This window comes from Bombina bombina, chromosome 4 (assembly GCF_027579735.1).
Source record: "Bombina bombina isolate aBomBom1 chromosome 4, aBomBom1.pri, whole genome shotgun sequence".
In the NCBI taxonomy this organism is placed as follows: Eukaryota; Metazoa; Chordata; class Amphibia; order Anura; family Bombinatoridae; genus Bombina; species Bombina bombina.
This window is the reverse complement of record NC_069502.1, coordinates 992,943,192-992,957,779: the sequence shown is the minus strand read 5'-3', so window position 1 is coordinate 992,957,779 and position 14,588 is coordinate 992,943,192. Positions and strand designations below refer to the sequence as shown.

The following is a 14,588-nucleotide window of genomic DNA, read 5'->3' as shown; positions in this document are numbered from 1 at the left end:
ATATAATATCTCAAACTAAAATTCAACTGATAGCAATCCTGGCATAATTTCAAAGTCACCATGAACCCGTTGACAAAGCAGATTATCATATTGTGGTATCAGTCCTGTAGAATTAATAAATTCAGCCGATCCCATATCTAATCTTATGCTGCCTTCTGAAGCGTATGGGCCACAAGTTGCTGTATGGAGGTCTGATCTGTCGATCCATTACGGTAAATGAGCTCCTAATAGGTGACATGGTTAGAAGCACTAGGCATTCGTCTGTCTTTAGCGGTATTGCCAATGTTATACGCCCCAGCACATGCTCCGCACTTGTAGATTCCATGATGAGGTTATCGGGCAGAAGTGAGCCGACTAGAGCAGGTGCTATGTCAGAGACCGGATTATCTGCGGAGTAGTGCTCAGGCATCTCCGGCCTCACCGGACTAAGCATTGAAGGTGGTAATATGCTAGGCATGCAGTGTCGGTCCGGAGGTATGATGCAAACATCAGGCTCAAAGGTAGTGAGTCGTTCGACATTGTGCGTGGTAAGTCCATACCTTATTATCTCAGTAAGGTCGTTGAACTGACTATCCATCTTTTGTCCCAGATAGTTAAGTAGATTGCGGGAAGTCAGTGGGAGTTAAAGTTAATGTAAGGAGGCCGCAATCTTGTCAGACTAGTAGTCCGGTCTAGGGTTCCAAATGGCGTGATCGATCTAAGAGAGCCATCAATAGATACAGGAACATTTCTCAGAGCAGAATCCGCATATTATATTCCTGTATTCTCAGTAGATTCTCAAATATTCGATGAATTATCTCCTCTGTATTAGGAGCTTCTGAGTCTAGAGTCCAACATGGTTGCCAGCAGGACAGGCCCCCACAGGGTGGATTTTAATATACATAATAAGGTTTATTGTGTTTTTTTGTTGCACTTGTGTGAGATGAGGCTCTGTCAGTGTGGAACAGTTAGAGAAAGATTGAGGCGGTCTTTTTTGTCGCGTCTCTCGCTCAGTGCAGGGGCGGTCCTGCATGGCACTCCATGTGACCGGGTGTGGCCTCAGTAACTTCCTCTTTCTCGACCTGTGTTCGGAGGAGACAAAAGCTGTTTCTTGTTGTCCGGGTCATTGGAGGTGGTAAATGCCCCGGCCATTGGGATATAAAGGTGCCATTTAATAAATAATCAAGTCCGTAATAAAGGCGCAAGCTATGGAGGACTCCGATATGTTGGAGGATACTCCTTTATCTAAACCTACTAACTGTGTATACTGTGAGGAGGTTCTGGTGGAACCGCCATTACAGCTCTGTTCCACATGTTATGACAATATTACAACTTCAAAAAAGAATAAAGTATTTTGTACCACTGAGCTGTCCACCTCTGAGGGTTCTCTGCCCTGCGAGGTGCGTTCCCTGTATATTCTCCACACTCCTATGTTCTTCAGATTCCGCTGTTCTCAGGCCTCCCCAACTGTCCTGGAAAACCTGGACAGTTGGGGAGGCCTGAGAACAGCGGAATCTGAAGAACACAAGATGGGAAATGTCTGAATCATTGATATAGGAGTGTGGAGAATCTACATCTAGGGTGAGCTGCTACACCTGTCTTAAAGTTACAGCCTGCCTCTACCAGCACATAAGTGTGCTACAGAAGTATCTACACAGTTTTGCCTGGAGGGTGAGCTGTCACACCTATCTGAAATTGCAGCTTGTCTCTACCAGCACATAGGTGTGCTTCAATAGTATGTGAGTACCCATTTGGCTCCATCCTGTTTGTTTTGTATCATACCATCTGATTATACCACACATGAGGCGCCCCTCTGTCTTCTTGTACTTTTTAAGATGGAGCATTTGCGTTTCCTGCTGAAGGAAGTGCTTGATACTCTGGAGGTTCCGGAACCGAAACTACCGGAGGAGCCTTCGTTCCCTAAACTGGATAGGGTTTACGAGGACAGGGTAGTGCCCTAGGCCTTCCCGGTTCCTATCAAAATGGCGAACATTATTAAGAATGAATGGGAGAAACTGGGTTTGCCCTTTTCTCGCTTGTCTTCTTTTAAGAAGCTTTTCCCCATTCCGGACGCGCAGCTTAATCTGTGGGGCACTGTCCCTAAGGTGGATGGTGCGATCTCCACGCTCACTAAAAGAACGACCATTCTGCTTGAGGATATCTCCTCTTTTAAGGAACCCATGGATAAAAAGATGGAGTCCATGTTGCAGAAGATGTTCCAACTGACGAGGTTAGGTGGCTGGTGCGGCTACCTATTGGTGTGACGCACTCTCAGCAATGGTCGAGGTGGAGACCCCCCTCGATGAGATTTTGGATCAAATCAAAGCCTTAAGGGTAGTGCATTTGTTTATTTGTAATGCTAACATACAGATTATTCGCCTGAATGCCAAGACGCCAAGGTTTTCTGTTTTAGCTTGCAGGGCTCTGTGGCTAAAATCGTGGTCTTCTGATATGACATCTAAGTCTCACTTGCTTTCCCTACCATTCAAGGGGAAGGTTTTGTTTTGCCCGGGCCTGGATTCTATTATATCTACGGTCACAGGTGGCAAGGGTGCCTTCTTACCTCAGGATAAGAAAGCAAAACCTAAGGGATCAACTTTTCGTCCCTTTCGTGCGGACAAGCCTCAGCGCCAACAACCTTTCGCAAAATCTGAGCAGTCCAAGGGATCTTGGAAGCCAGCGAACTCTTGGAATAAGTCCAAGCAGAACAAGAAGCCTGCCAAGTCAAAGTCTGCATGAAGGGGCAGCCCCTGACCCATCCTTGGACCAGGTAGGGGGCAGACTATCTCTTTTTGCGGATGCCTGGAGGGAAGACGTTACAGACCCTTGGGTCCTGGAGGTCGTCGCTCAGGGGTACAGGATAGGTTTTCAAATCTTTTCCGCCCAGAAGCAGGTTCCTCATGTCAAATATCTCTTCAAGACCAGAAAGAGAGACGCCTTCCTGGCGTGTTAGGAGGATCTCTCAGAGTAATCGTCCCAGACCCTCCAGAGAGAGGTCTGGGGTATTATTCAAACCTTTTCGTGTTCCCAAAGAAGGAGGGCACATTTCGACCAATACTGGACTTAAAGGCTCTTAACAGGTTTCTGTCAGTTCCATCGTTCAAGATGGAGATGATCAGGTCAATTTTGCCCCTGGTTAAGAGGGACAATTCATGTCGACCATAGACCTTAAGGATGCTTACCTTTATGTTCAAATCCACAAGGCGCACTTCAAGTTTCTAAGGTTATCCTTCCTGGTCCAGCACTTCCAGTTTGTGGCCCTTCCATTTGGTCTGGTGACGGCCCCAAGAGTCTTTACAAAGGTTCTGAGAGCTCTTCTCGCAGTAGCGAGAGCCAGAGGGATTGCAGTGTCTCCGTATCTGGACGATATCCTGGTCCAGGCTCCATCCTACAGTCTGGAGGAGGATCATTCGAGAGCTCTCCTCCTTCTACTTCAGTCCCATGGGTGGAAGATAAACGAAGTAAAGAGTTCATTGGTCCCCAGCAACAGGGTGGAGTTCCTGGGTACAATACTAGATTCTTCTGCAATGAAGATATTTCTGACAGACCAGAGACGTTGCAAGCTTGCGTCCAACTGTCTAGTCCTGCAGACGTACTCCAGGGCATCTGTGGCCAAGTGTATGGAGGTAATCGGGCTCATGGTATCCAGTATAGATGTCACCCCCTTCTCCAGGTTCCATCTCAGACCTCTTCAGCTGTGCATGTTGAGACAATGGAACGGCGATCATTCAGATTTGTCCCAACAGATATCTCTGGACAGACCGGTGACGGAGTCCCTGTCTTGGTGGACCCGACTGGTCCAGTTGCCTCAGGGGACTTCCTTCCTGAGACCATCCTGGGAGATTGTAACCACGGATGCAAGTCTATCAGTATGGGGAACCGTTTGGGGTGCCAGAAAGGCACAAGGCAGGGGGACTCAAGAGGAATCGAGTCTACCTATAAATATTCTGGAACTTTGAGCGATATTCTATGCTCTGAAGGCTTGGCCTCCTATGGGGTCGTCCCAATTAATCAGATTCCAATCAGACATCATCTCGGTGGCTTACATGAACCACCATGGGGGGGGGGTCAAGAAGCTCCCTAGCAATGAGGGAAGTATCTTGGATTCTGGAATGGGCAGAGACTCACAATTGTTCGCTCTTATCGATCCGGGTGTGGAGAACTGGGAAGCGCATTTTCGGAGCAGACAGACGTTTCATCCAGGGGAATGGTCTCTCCATCCGGAGATATTTGCGGAGATCTGCAGCAGATGGGGGACGTCGGAAATAGATCTCATAGCGTCCAGGCTCAATTGCAAGCTACCCAGATACGGGTCGCGCTCCAGGGATCCCTAGGCGGAACTGATAGACACCTTGGCGGTACCCTGGGACTTCAACCTAATCTACATATTTCCCCCGTTGCATCTTCTACCTCGAGTAGTGGCCCGCATCAAGCAGAAGCAAGCTTTGGTTATTCTGAATGCTCAGTCGTGGCAGCAGAAGACGTGGTTTGCGGATCTAGTGGTGATGTTGTCATATCCGCCATGGAAGTTACCTTGTCGCAAGGATCTGCTAGTTCAAGGTCCTTTTCTACATCAAAATCTCAATTCTCTGATGCTGACTGCGTGGAGATTGAACGCCTAGTCTTAGCCAAAAGAGGATTTTCGGAGGGAGTGATCAACACTCTCTTGTCCAGGCCAGGAAGCCGCTAACTAGACGCATCAACCACAAGGTGTGGATGACCTACTTGTCCTGGTGTAAGGAACAAGGATACCCATGCTACAAAGTCAAGGTATACAGGATTTTGGCCTTTCTCCAGGATGGTCTGGATAAGGGTCTTGCCGCCAGTTCACTAAGGGGATAGATCTTGGCTTTATCGGTACTGTTGTATAAGAAGCTTGCAGAGCTTCCTGACATTCAGTCCTTTGTTCAGGCTCTGGTTAGGATTAGATCGGTCTTCAGGAATCCGGCTCCTCCCTGGAGCTTAAACTTGGAGCTTAAGGTTTTGCAGAGGGCTCCGTTTGAGCCTATGCCCTGGACATTAAGATTCTCTCATGGAAGGTCCTGTTGTTGTTGGCTATTGCATTGGCACGCAGAGTCTCTGAGTTGGCGGCCTTACAATTTGAGCCTCCCTACTTAGTTTTTCATGCTGACAAAGCCGTTCTGCGAACCGGTTTGGGATCTCTTCCCAAGGTAGTGTTGAATCGTAACATTAACCAGGAAATAGTGGTTCCTTCCTTGTGTCCTAACCCTTCCTCTTAGAAGGGAGAGGTTATTTCATAATCTGGATGTGGTTCAGGCCTTGAAGTTTTATCTTCAAGCCACGAAGGAATTCAGACACACATCGTCTTTATTTGTTATGTACTCTGGAAGGCGCTGGGGGCAAAGGGCCTCTGCAACTTCTCTATCTATCTTTTTGGTTGAGGAGTATGATCCATCTCGGCTCACTCGACTAGAGCTGTGGCCTCTTCTTGGGCCTTTAAGAATGAGGATTCTATGGAGCAGATTTGTAAAGCGGCCACCTGGTCATCCTTGCATACTTTTGCAAAATTTTACAAATCTGACGTTTTTGCTTTGGCGGAAGCAGCTTTTGGGAGAAAGGTTCTGCAGGCTGTGGTGCCCTCATTTTTCTGGTCCGCCTCCTTTACCCTCCCGTTTTCTTCATTCAATGTCCTCTAGAGCTTGGGTATTTGTTCCCACAAGTGATGAGTGAAGCAGTGGACTCTCCTCCCCTTTAGATAGAAAACATAAATTATGCTTAACTGATAATTTCATTTCTATCGTCGGGAGGAGAATCCACTGCACCCACCCATTCCTTGGTGGGCAGACCTAAATTTATTTTTGTTTTTCTGGCACCATTTATACCCTGATATTTCTCCTACTGTTCCTTGTTCCCTTGGTACAATGACTGGGGGATGATGGAAGTGGGGGAGGTATTTAAGCCTTTGCCTGGAGTGTCTTTGCCACCTCCTGGTGGCCAGGTTCTTATTTCCCACAAGTGATGAAGCAGTGGACTCTCCTCCCCACGATGGAAATTAAATTATCAGGTAAGCATAATTTATGTTTTTCATGAGTATTTGCTTGTATCAAACAGGAGAGAGCATCAATATTTTTAATAGCTTCTGTGTGACTTTGCAGGACCTGGTATGTAGACCTAGTGAAGATGTCATCTCGTCCATTTTGGAGGTTGCATCTGAGGAATGACCTTTTTTACTCAGGGTCCATTCCTTCGGCCATATCCAGTTTCTCTGAAACTGATTGCTTGGAGATTGATCGCTCAGTTCTTCTAAGCGTGGTTTTTCTGAGTCGGTCATTGTGACTTTGATTCAGGTTTGGAAGTCTGTTTCTAGAAAGATTTCCATAGGGTATGGCGTACATACCTTTATTGGTGTAAATCCAAGGACTTCTCTTGAATTCAGTTCAGGAATCCTAGGATTTTGTCCTTTATCCAGGAAGGTCTGGAGAAGGAATTGTTTTTCTAACATCTGGTGGTTATGCCAGATGTCTATCTTTTTATCAGGCGCTAGTCAGTATCAGGCCTGTGTTTGTTGCTCCTCCTTTGAGTTTTTACCTTGTTCTAATATTTTGCCGCTTTCTCCGTGTGAGCCTTTGCATTCCATAGATATTTAGTTTTTGTTTTGGAAAGCTTTGTTTCTTTTTGTTATCTATTCTGCTCAGAGAGTTTTGGAACTCTCGGCTTTGCAGTGTGATCACTGTATCTTATCTTTCATGCTGATAAGGTGGTTCTTCGTTCGAAGTTGGATTTTCTTAGTTAAATGGTTTCAGATAGAAAATTGTCTTCCTTATCTATGTCCTAAGCCTTCTTCTCTTAAGGAACGTTTGTTGCACAATCTGGATGTTGCGTGCTCTGAAATTCTATCTACAGGCTACTAAGGTTTTTCGCCTGTCCTCTGCCCTGGTTGTTTGTTTTTCAGGAAAACGTAAGGGTCAGAAAGCTTCTTATACTTTGCTTTCTTTAAGAAGTATACTTTGTTTTGTTTGTGAGACTGCTGGTTAGCAGTCTCCTGAGAGAATTACAGCGAAAGGCTGTTTCCTTTTTTTGGGCCTTTAACAATGAAGTTTCTGTGGAACAGATTTGCAAGACTGTAACTTAGTCTTCTCTGTAAACTCTTCTAAATTTGACAATTTTTTTATTTTTGCCTCGGCAGAGGCTTCTTTTGGGAGAAAGTTCTTCAAGAGGTGATGCCTTCTTTTTAGGTCTGCCTGTCTTGTCATTCCCTAGTCATCTGTGTCCTCTAGCTTGGGTATTGGTTCCCAACAGTAAATGACGTTGTGAACTCACCATAACTTAGGGAAAAAAAACTAAATTTATGCTTGCCTGATAAATTTATTTCTTACTGGATATGGTGAGTCCACGAACCCACCTCTTTTATTTAGACAGTTATTTTTGACTAAACGTCAGGCACCTCTACACCTTTGTATTTTTCCTTTTTCCATTTCCCTTCGGTCGAATGACTGGGGTTTGTGGGAAGGAAAGTGATACTTAACAGCTTTGCTGTGGTGCTCTTTGCCTCCTCCTGCTGGCCAGGAGTGATATTCCTAACAGTAAATGATGACGTCGTGGACTCACCATATCCGGAAAGAAATACATTTATCAGGTAAGCATAAATTTTGTTTTCTTTCCTATGGCATGGAGAGTCCACAACGTCATTCCAATTACTAGCGGGATAAAGAGCACCCCAGCAAAGCTGTTAAGTGTAACTTCCCTTACCCATAATCCCTGTTCATTTTCTTTGCTTCTGTCAATGGAGGATGTGTAAAGATGGTGTCTGAATATATTTAATCCTTTTATTGGTACTTTTCCCTGCAAGCAAGGATTGGGGTCTAGCTGTGTCCACGTCAATCTCTTTAGTAAGAGAAGTGGTGGCTTTTAGCAGTTAAAAGGCGGCGAGGTAGTCTTTGCTTTACTTTTAACACTTTGCTACCCCTTTGTAGAAAGCCAGAGTTGGTTACTCTGTTCTTTCTTTTGCCACAGGTCCATGACAGGGAGTGGAGTACCTGTCACACCTAAGTAGCAGTTATCTGTCCAGCTGGATCTAAGCTAAGTGCCTTTGCCTTTTAGGTACTGAAGGACACCAGCACTTAAGAGGTTAATCCTCATATGAATCCATTTTGGGACATAGTTATCCTTATTAGTTAAGGATATATTTTATGGACACTGTTTTTTAAAAAATATATTTTTATTCACAGTGAGAGACTTAAGAGAATTCACTTGGCTAAGGGGATTTAAAGGATTTTCCTTTATTTTGTTGCAACATAGGCTTTTACAGCTATGGCAGACATGATTGGGTTATAATACACATAATCTATGACAGACTTGATTGGGCTTTAACAGACATATTGAGGATAATGGTTTTACTTTATCAACCGTTTACTTTTTTCACACACTTTTAAGTGGCACAGTTCTTTTTTGACCCGCTCACGTGACGCCCGCACTTTCGCTTTATTGGAGCGGAGCTTGGTAAGCCTGTTCTGCATAGAGGATCAGTGTCTGCTTTGCGACTTGTCTTTTTGTCATCAGCGGATCGTTTGTCTAAGAGGAGAGGATCTCTGCAGATGAGTCTCACTTCCTCTTGCTAGCGGGGTGTCAATTCTGTCCGGTAGAAGCCTCAGGCAATCTGAGGTTGCTTCTTAGGTTCATTTTATTTCGCACTCTGTTGTTTAAGGATAGTCTCTACTAAATTTGAAAATTCTTTTATTTTTCACTAATTGGGTTAATGCTGAATTCTGTAGTTATGGATTCAGAATTAGATCAGGCTTTGTCTGAGGATAAATGCTTACTATGTTTAGAGGCTCAAATTGTCCTGCCAATGCAATTTTGTTACTCATGCATAGCTAAAACTTTAAAATTTAAAGACAAATTACTCCCTTCTGAGCCAAGTGTCTCTCAGGATAATGCTGTGTGTGACATGCCTCAACTTTCTCTTCAAACGTCCCAAGCCTTAATTGTTTCTCATACTGTGCCTTCTGTGTCCTCTCAACCACCTGGGGGTGTTTATTTACCTGGGGTTTTGCCGCTAAGATTGCTTCTGCAGTATCTGCGGCTTTGTCAGATTTCCCTTCTTCGGGTAAGCGTAAGAGGAAATCTAAATATTTATCGGAAGGTGAAATCTCAGACTCTGATACTATGGGAGAAAAATCTTGTTAACCTGAAGAAGTTAATTTCAGATTTAATCTTGGACATCTTCATTTACTACTGAAGGAGGTTCTAGCTACTTTAGATGACTCTGAACCTTCAGTGGCTGTCAACCCTAAAAAGTCTTTTTAACTTAACCGAGTTTATGATTCTCCCTCTTCTGAGGATGTTTTTCCTGTTCCAGACAAAATGTCTAAAATTTATAGCTCAAGAATGGGGTAAGCCAGGGGTTCCCTTTTCCCCTTCCCCTGTTTTTAAAAGGATGTTTCCGGTTGCTGACTCTATTCGTGACTCATGGCGCACTGTGCCTAAAGTAGAAGGATCTATTTCTACTCTAGCTAAAATAACGACTATTCCTATAGAGGATACTTGTTCATTTAAGGATCCTATGGATAAGACGCTAGAAGCTTACTTAAGAGATGTGCATCCATCAAGGACTACAGTGGCAACCTGCGGCAAGTATTGCTACGGTCGTGGGAGCAGCATCTTATTGGTGCGATGCCCTGTCTGATTTGATATCAGAGGAGACTACGATTGAGGAGATCCAAGATAGGATCAAGGCTCTTTAATTAGCCAATACTTGTATCTACAATTCCAACATGCAGGTAATTAGACTGGGAGCTAAGTTGTCTAGCTTCACTGTCCTAGCTCGTAGAGCTCTGTGGTTAAAATCTTGGTCAGCTGATGTTTCTTCAAAGGCCAAGCTTTTGGCTTTACCTTATATGAGTAAAACTCTGTTTGGGCCCGGTCTGGTGGAAATCTTTTCAGAGATTATGGGTGGAAAGGGATCTTTCCTACCTCAGGAGATGAAGAATAGACCTAAGGGACGACAGACTTCTAATTTTCGTTCTTTCGCAACTTTAAAAGACAACTTCTTCTTCCAAACCAGACTAATCCAGGTCCAATTGGAAATCCAGCCAGCCTTGGAATAAAGGAAAGCAAAACAAGAAACCTTCTGCTGACTCTAAATCAGAATGAAGTGTCCACCCCCGATCCGATTTTGGATCAGGTGGGGGCAGGCTTTCTCTTTTTTGACAGGCTTGGATACGCAATGTCCCAGATCCATGGGCTGTGGACATAGTATCTCAGGGTTACAAAATAGGATTCAGATCTTGCCCTCCAAAGGGCAGATTTCTCCTGTCAAGACTATCCTCAAACCAGGTAAAGAGGGAGGCCTTCTTTAATTGCGTAGAGGACCTATCCTCCCTGGGAGTTATTGTACCAGTCCCTCTAGAGGAACATGGTCAAGGATTCTATTAAAATCTATTTGTGGTTCCCAAAAAGGAGGGAACTTTCCGTCCCATCCTAGACCTGAAGTGTATCGACAAATTCTTTAGGGTTCCATCCTTCAAGATGGAATCTATTCGTTCCATTCTTCCATTGGTTCAGGAAGGTCAGTTCATGACGACCATAGACCTGAAGGACACGTATTTACACGTTCCAATTCACAAGGATCATCGCCAGTTTCTAAGGTTTGCCTTTCTGAACAAGCATTTCCAGTTTATTGCCCTTCTGTTTGGTCTTGCCACAGCTCCTAGAATATTCACAAAGGTTCTGGGAGCCCTATTGGCAGTGATCAGATCCCAGGGAAATAGCTGTGGCGCCATTTCTAGACGACATCTTGGTTCAGGCATCATCTTTTCAACTAGCAAAAGCTCATACAGAGATGTTGTCTTTTCTACGTTCCCACGGGTGGAAAGTGAATCTGGAAAAGAGTTCTCTAGTTCTAACTACAAGAGTTTGTTTCCTAGGGACAATCATAGATTCCCTGTCCATGAAGATTTTTCTGACTGACGTCAGAAAATCCAAGCTTCTTGTCTTTCTCTCCAATCTTCCTTTCGTCCATCAGTGGCTCAATGCATGGAGGTGATTGGTCTGATTGTGGCTTACATGGACATCATTCCTTTTGCTCGTTTTCATCTGCGACCATTGCAGCTTTGCATTCTCAGTCAATGGAATAGAGACCATTCTGGTTTATTGCAGAGGATAAGCCTGGACCCCCTGACAAGAGACTCTATCTTGTGGTGGATTTTACAGGAACACTTGCTTCCTGAGACCTTCCTGGGTGATTGTGACTATGGACGCCAGCCTGTTAAGCTGGGGAGCTGTTTGGGGTTCTCTAAAAGCTCAGAGCCTGTGGTCTCGGGAAGAATCTTCTCTTCCCATAAACATCTTAGAGTTGAGAGCAATCTTCAATACTTTGACAGCTTGGCCTCAATTATCTTTAGTCCGGTTTATCAGATTCCAATCAAACAACATCACCTCAGTGACTTACATCAACCACCAAGAAGGTGACTCGAATTTTGCACTGGGCGGAGACTTACGTTTGTCTCCTATCTGCCATCCACATTCCAGGGGTGGACAATTGGGAGACGGATTCTCTGAGCAGACAGACTTTTCATCCTGGGGAGTGGGCTCTCCAACCGGAAGTGTTCTCAAGGATAACCCTCAGGTGGGGGGTTCCGGAGTTGGATCTGATGGTGTCTCGTTAAAACGCCAAGCTTCCAAAGTAGGTTTTTTTGGTGTGAAGCTAAAGCTTTTTCCTGGAGTAGGGTGAGGATTCCCCAAATTTTATCTTTTCTTCAGGATAGCCTGGAGAAAGGTTTGTCAGTCAGTACTCTGAAAGGTCAGATTTATGCACTGTCTATTCTTTTGCACAAACTTCTGGCAGATTTACCAGATGTTCAAGCTTTTTGTTCAGGCCCTGGTCAGAATCAGGCCTGTGTTTACACCTGTTGCTCCTCCTTGAAGCCTTAACCTAGTTCTTAAAGTTTTGCAGCAGCCTCCGTTTGAGCCAGTGCATGTTGTTGATATAACATTGTTATCTTGGAATGTTTTGTTTCTCCTTGCTATTTCTTCCGCTCGTAGAGTTTCTGAGCTTTCAGCTCTGCAGTGTGATTCCCTGTACCTTATTTTTAATGCAGATAAGGGAGAGCATGGAGAGTCCACGACCCGCCCTCTTTTTAAAATATAATTCTGCAGTTTTTTTGAGTAAAGCTCAGGCACCTCTATAGCCTTGTGTTTCTTCTTTTTCCATTTTCCTTCAGCTGAATGACAGAGTATTATGAGTAAGGGGAGTTACACTTAACAGCTTTGCTGGGGTGCTCTTTGCCTCCTCCTGCTGGCCAGGAGTTGAATATCCCACTAGTAATTGGAATGACGTTGTGGACTCTCCATTCCCAGAAAGAAAGAAATTTATCAGGTAAGCATAAATTTTAGTTTTGTTTAAGCACATTTTGTAATGTTATTATAAACTTATATGGTTTTGTAGTAATTTTAATGTGTTCTATACTGTATCTCTCTTTAGTTTGTGGCAGCGGGAGGTCTGCAACAGCTGATTGAGATCTTTAATTCTGGAATCTTGGAACCCAAAGAACAAGAGTCTTGGACGTTTGTAAGTGCACGTTTATGTAATGTAATTAGCACTATTCTAGACAAATAATGCAATTGTTAAAAACATAATTTTATGTATGGAGAAAAAGAATATTACTTTTAAATGGATATTAAACACTAAATACATTTCATGCACCTCCCTCTAATTGCTGCAATTCTGGAACCTAGGTATCTGAAGGAGAGTTGCTGCACATGTGCAAAAATGCAGTACTGGAATTTAGTGAGCTTTATTTTAACATGACAGCACTTATGACTAGTGGCTGGGGGATAAGCTCAATACTATTCTTATAAAATGTATTTAGTGTTTAATGTCCCTTTGAATTTAATTTTTTGTTGAAATATTTTAAAAGAAACAATAAATATTAAAGGGCAATACTAGTCGCAACGTGACTTGCTCTAATCCATTAGAGCAGGGTCGATAGTCGTAAAATAACATGCTCTAAACTTTTCTGGACTATTATGGCCCTTTAAATAATGTTTATCCTAAAACATGGATGTTAAAATTCTATTACTTCGCTGACAGATCTATATGAAAAAAAATGGACAAGGTAAAAACTGAAGATCCAAAAATTCTAGAACAGGAAAAGATGATTTGAGAAATGCATCGTAGGGATAGTATACATTTATAATAGCACAGTATTGTTTCATCAATAATTTTTTTTGTTATAGTTTTTTTGTTATAGTGATGTGATTTGCATCAGAGGTTTCCTCATGTCCATTATACGAGTTAGTCTTACGGATTATCAAAATTAAGCAATGCATACAGTGTTCTCCACTTAAAGGGATAGTCTAGTCAAAATTAAACTTTCATTATTCAGATAGGACATGTCATTTTAATCAACTTTTCAATTTTCTTTTATCATCAAATTAGCTTTTTTCTCTTGGTATTCTTAGTTGAAACTAAACCTAGGTAGGTTCATATGCTAATTTCTAAGCCTTTGAGGGCTGCCTCTTATCACATGCTTTTTAAATTGATTTTCACAACAAGAGACTTGATAGTACATGTGGGACATATAGATAACACTGTGTTTAAGCACAGAAAGATATTTAAGATTTAGCACAACACAATGCTAAATGCAAGTCAATAGATAATAAATAGTCACAGTCATGTTATCAGGGGGCTGTCAGAAGGTTCTTATATACAAGGTAATCACAGAGGTAAAACGTATATTTATATAACTGTGTTGGTTATGCAAAACTGGGAAATGGGTAATAAAGGGATTATGTATCTTTAAAAAGGATAACAATTCTATTGTAGACTGTCCCTTTAATGTGATGGTAAACTTGACATGTTTTAAACTCGGGTCCAAAATCTAAGCAATATTTTAGATGGACTTTAATTGATCACTTCTAATAGAGATGTGCTATGACTTACTTTTTAATCTAGCCATACCATTCTAATATCACATGCTCTTGCTGCCCACTTCAAAACTCATAAGTCCTTCTTAGCTGATGAGTCCATTGCTTCATAACATGTGGGATATATTCCAGCCTATCAGGAGGAGGTCAAGAACCCTCACAGAGCTTTAGCCCCTCCCACCTCCTCTCCCTATTCAGTTTGTTTTTGGATTCTGAGGAGAGAGTCTGAAGATTTCAGAAGTGCTCTACTATCAAGAGTCCTGGACCTGGATTAGAAGACTCTGAGTGAAACAGGGGTGAGGATTACCTCTGTGCTTTCCATAACCCTAGTGAGTAATCTAACAGCCATAACTGCCCTCAGGCGTTGCAAGGACCCGCCCCTAGCACCCCCCTGAGGGGTTACAGGTATATCTGCAGTATAGTTACTTGCACTGGAAAAGCCTCCGCATATTGGTAAGACACAGAGGAGGGGTGCTTCAGGCCAGGTAAGTGACTCAGGCACTTCAAAGCTCAGAAGCAAGCCCTAGTACTTTCCTTAAGGTACTACATAGCTGGGGGTAACAGCCTTTCACCTGAGGAACTTTTACTATATGTGTTTAACATAGAAATTTGGGGGAATGAGGCACAGGATAGTTCTTATCTAGCATCCTTAGAACTCCTTAGCAGCTCAGTTTACCATTTTTTACCTCAACTTATTTTTGCATTTTTCTAGAAACGAGTAC

General features: G+C 43.2%; 1 protein-coding gene across 3 annotated transcripts in view; it reads left to right on the top strand.

Moving 5' to 3' along the window:
- Positions 1–14,588, top strand: part of USP34 (ubiquitin specific peptidase 34) — a 1,226,195-nt gene that overhangs the window by 733,889 nt on the left and 477,718 nt on the right. For all 3 annotated transcript variants that reach the window (XM_053712051.1, XM_053712050.1, XM_053712048.1), the window contains one exon: positions 12,422–12,508. In XM_053712051.1, coding sequence (XP_053568026.1) covers positions 12,422–12,508 — 87 coding nt within the window. The remainder of the gene's footprint in view (positions 1–12,421; positions 12,509–14,588) is intronic.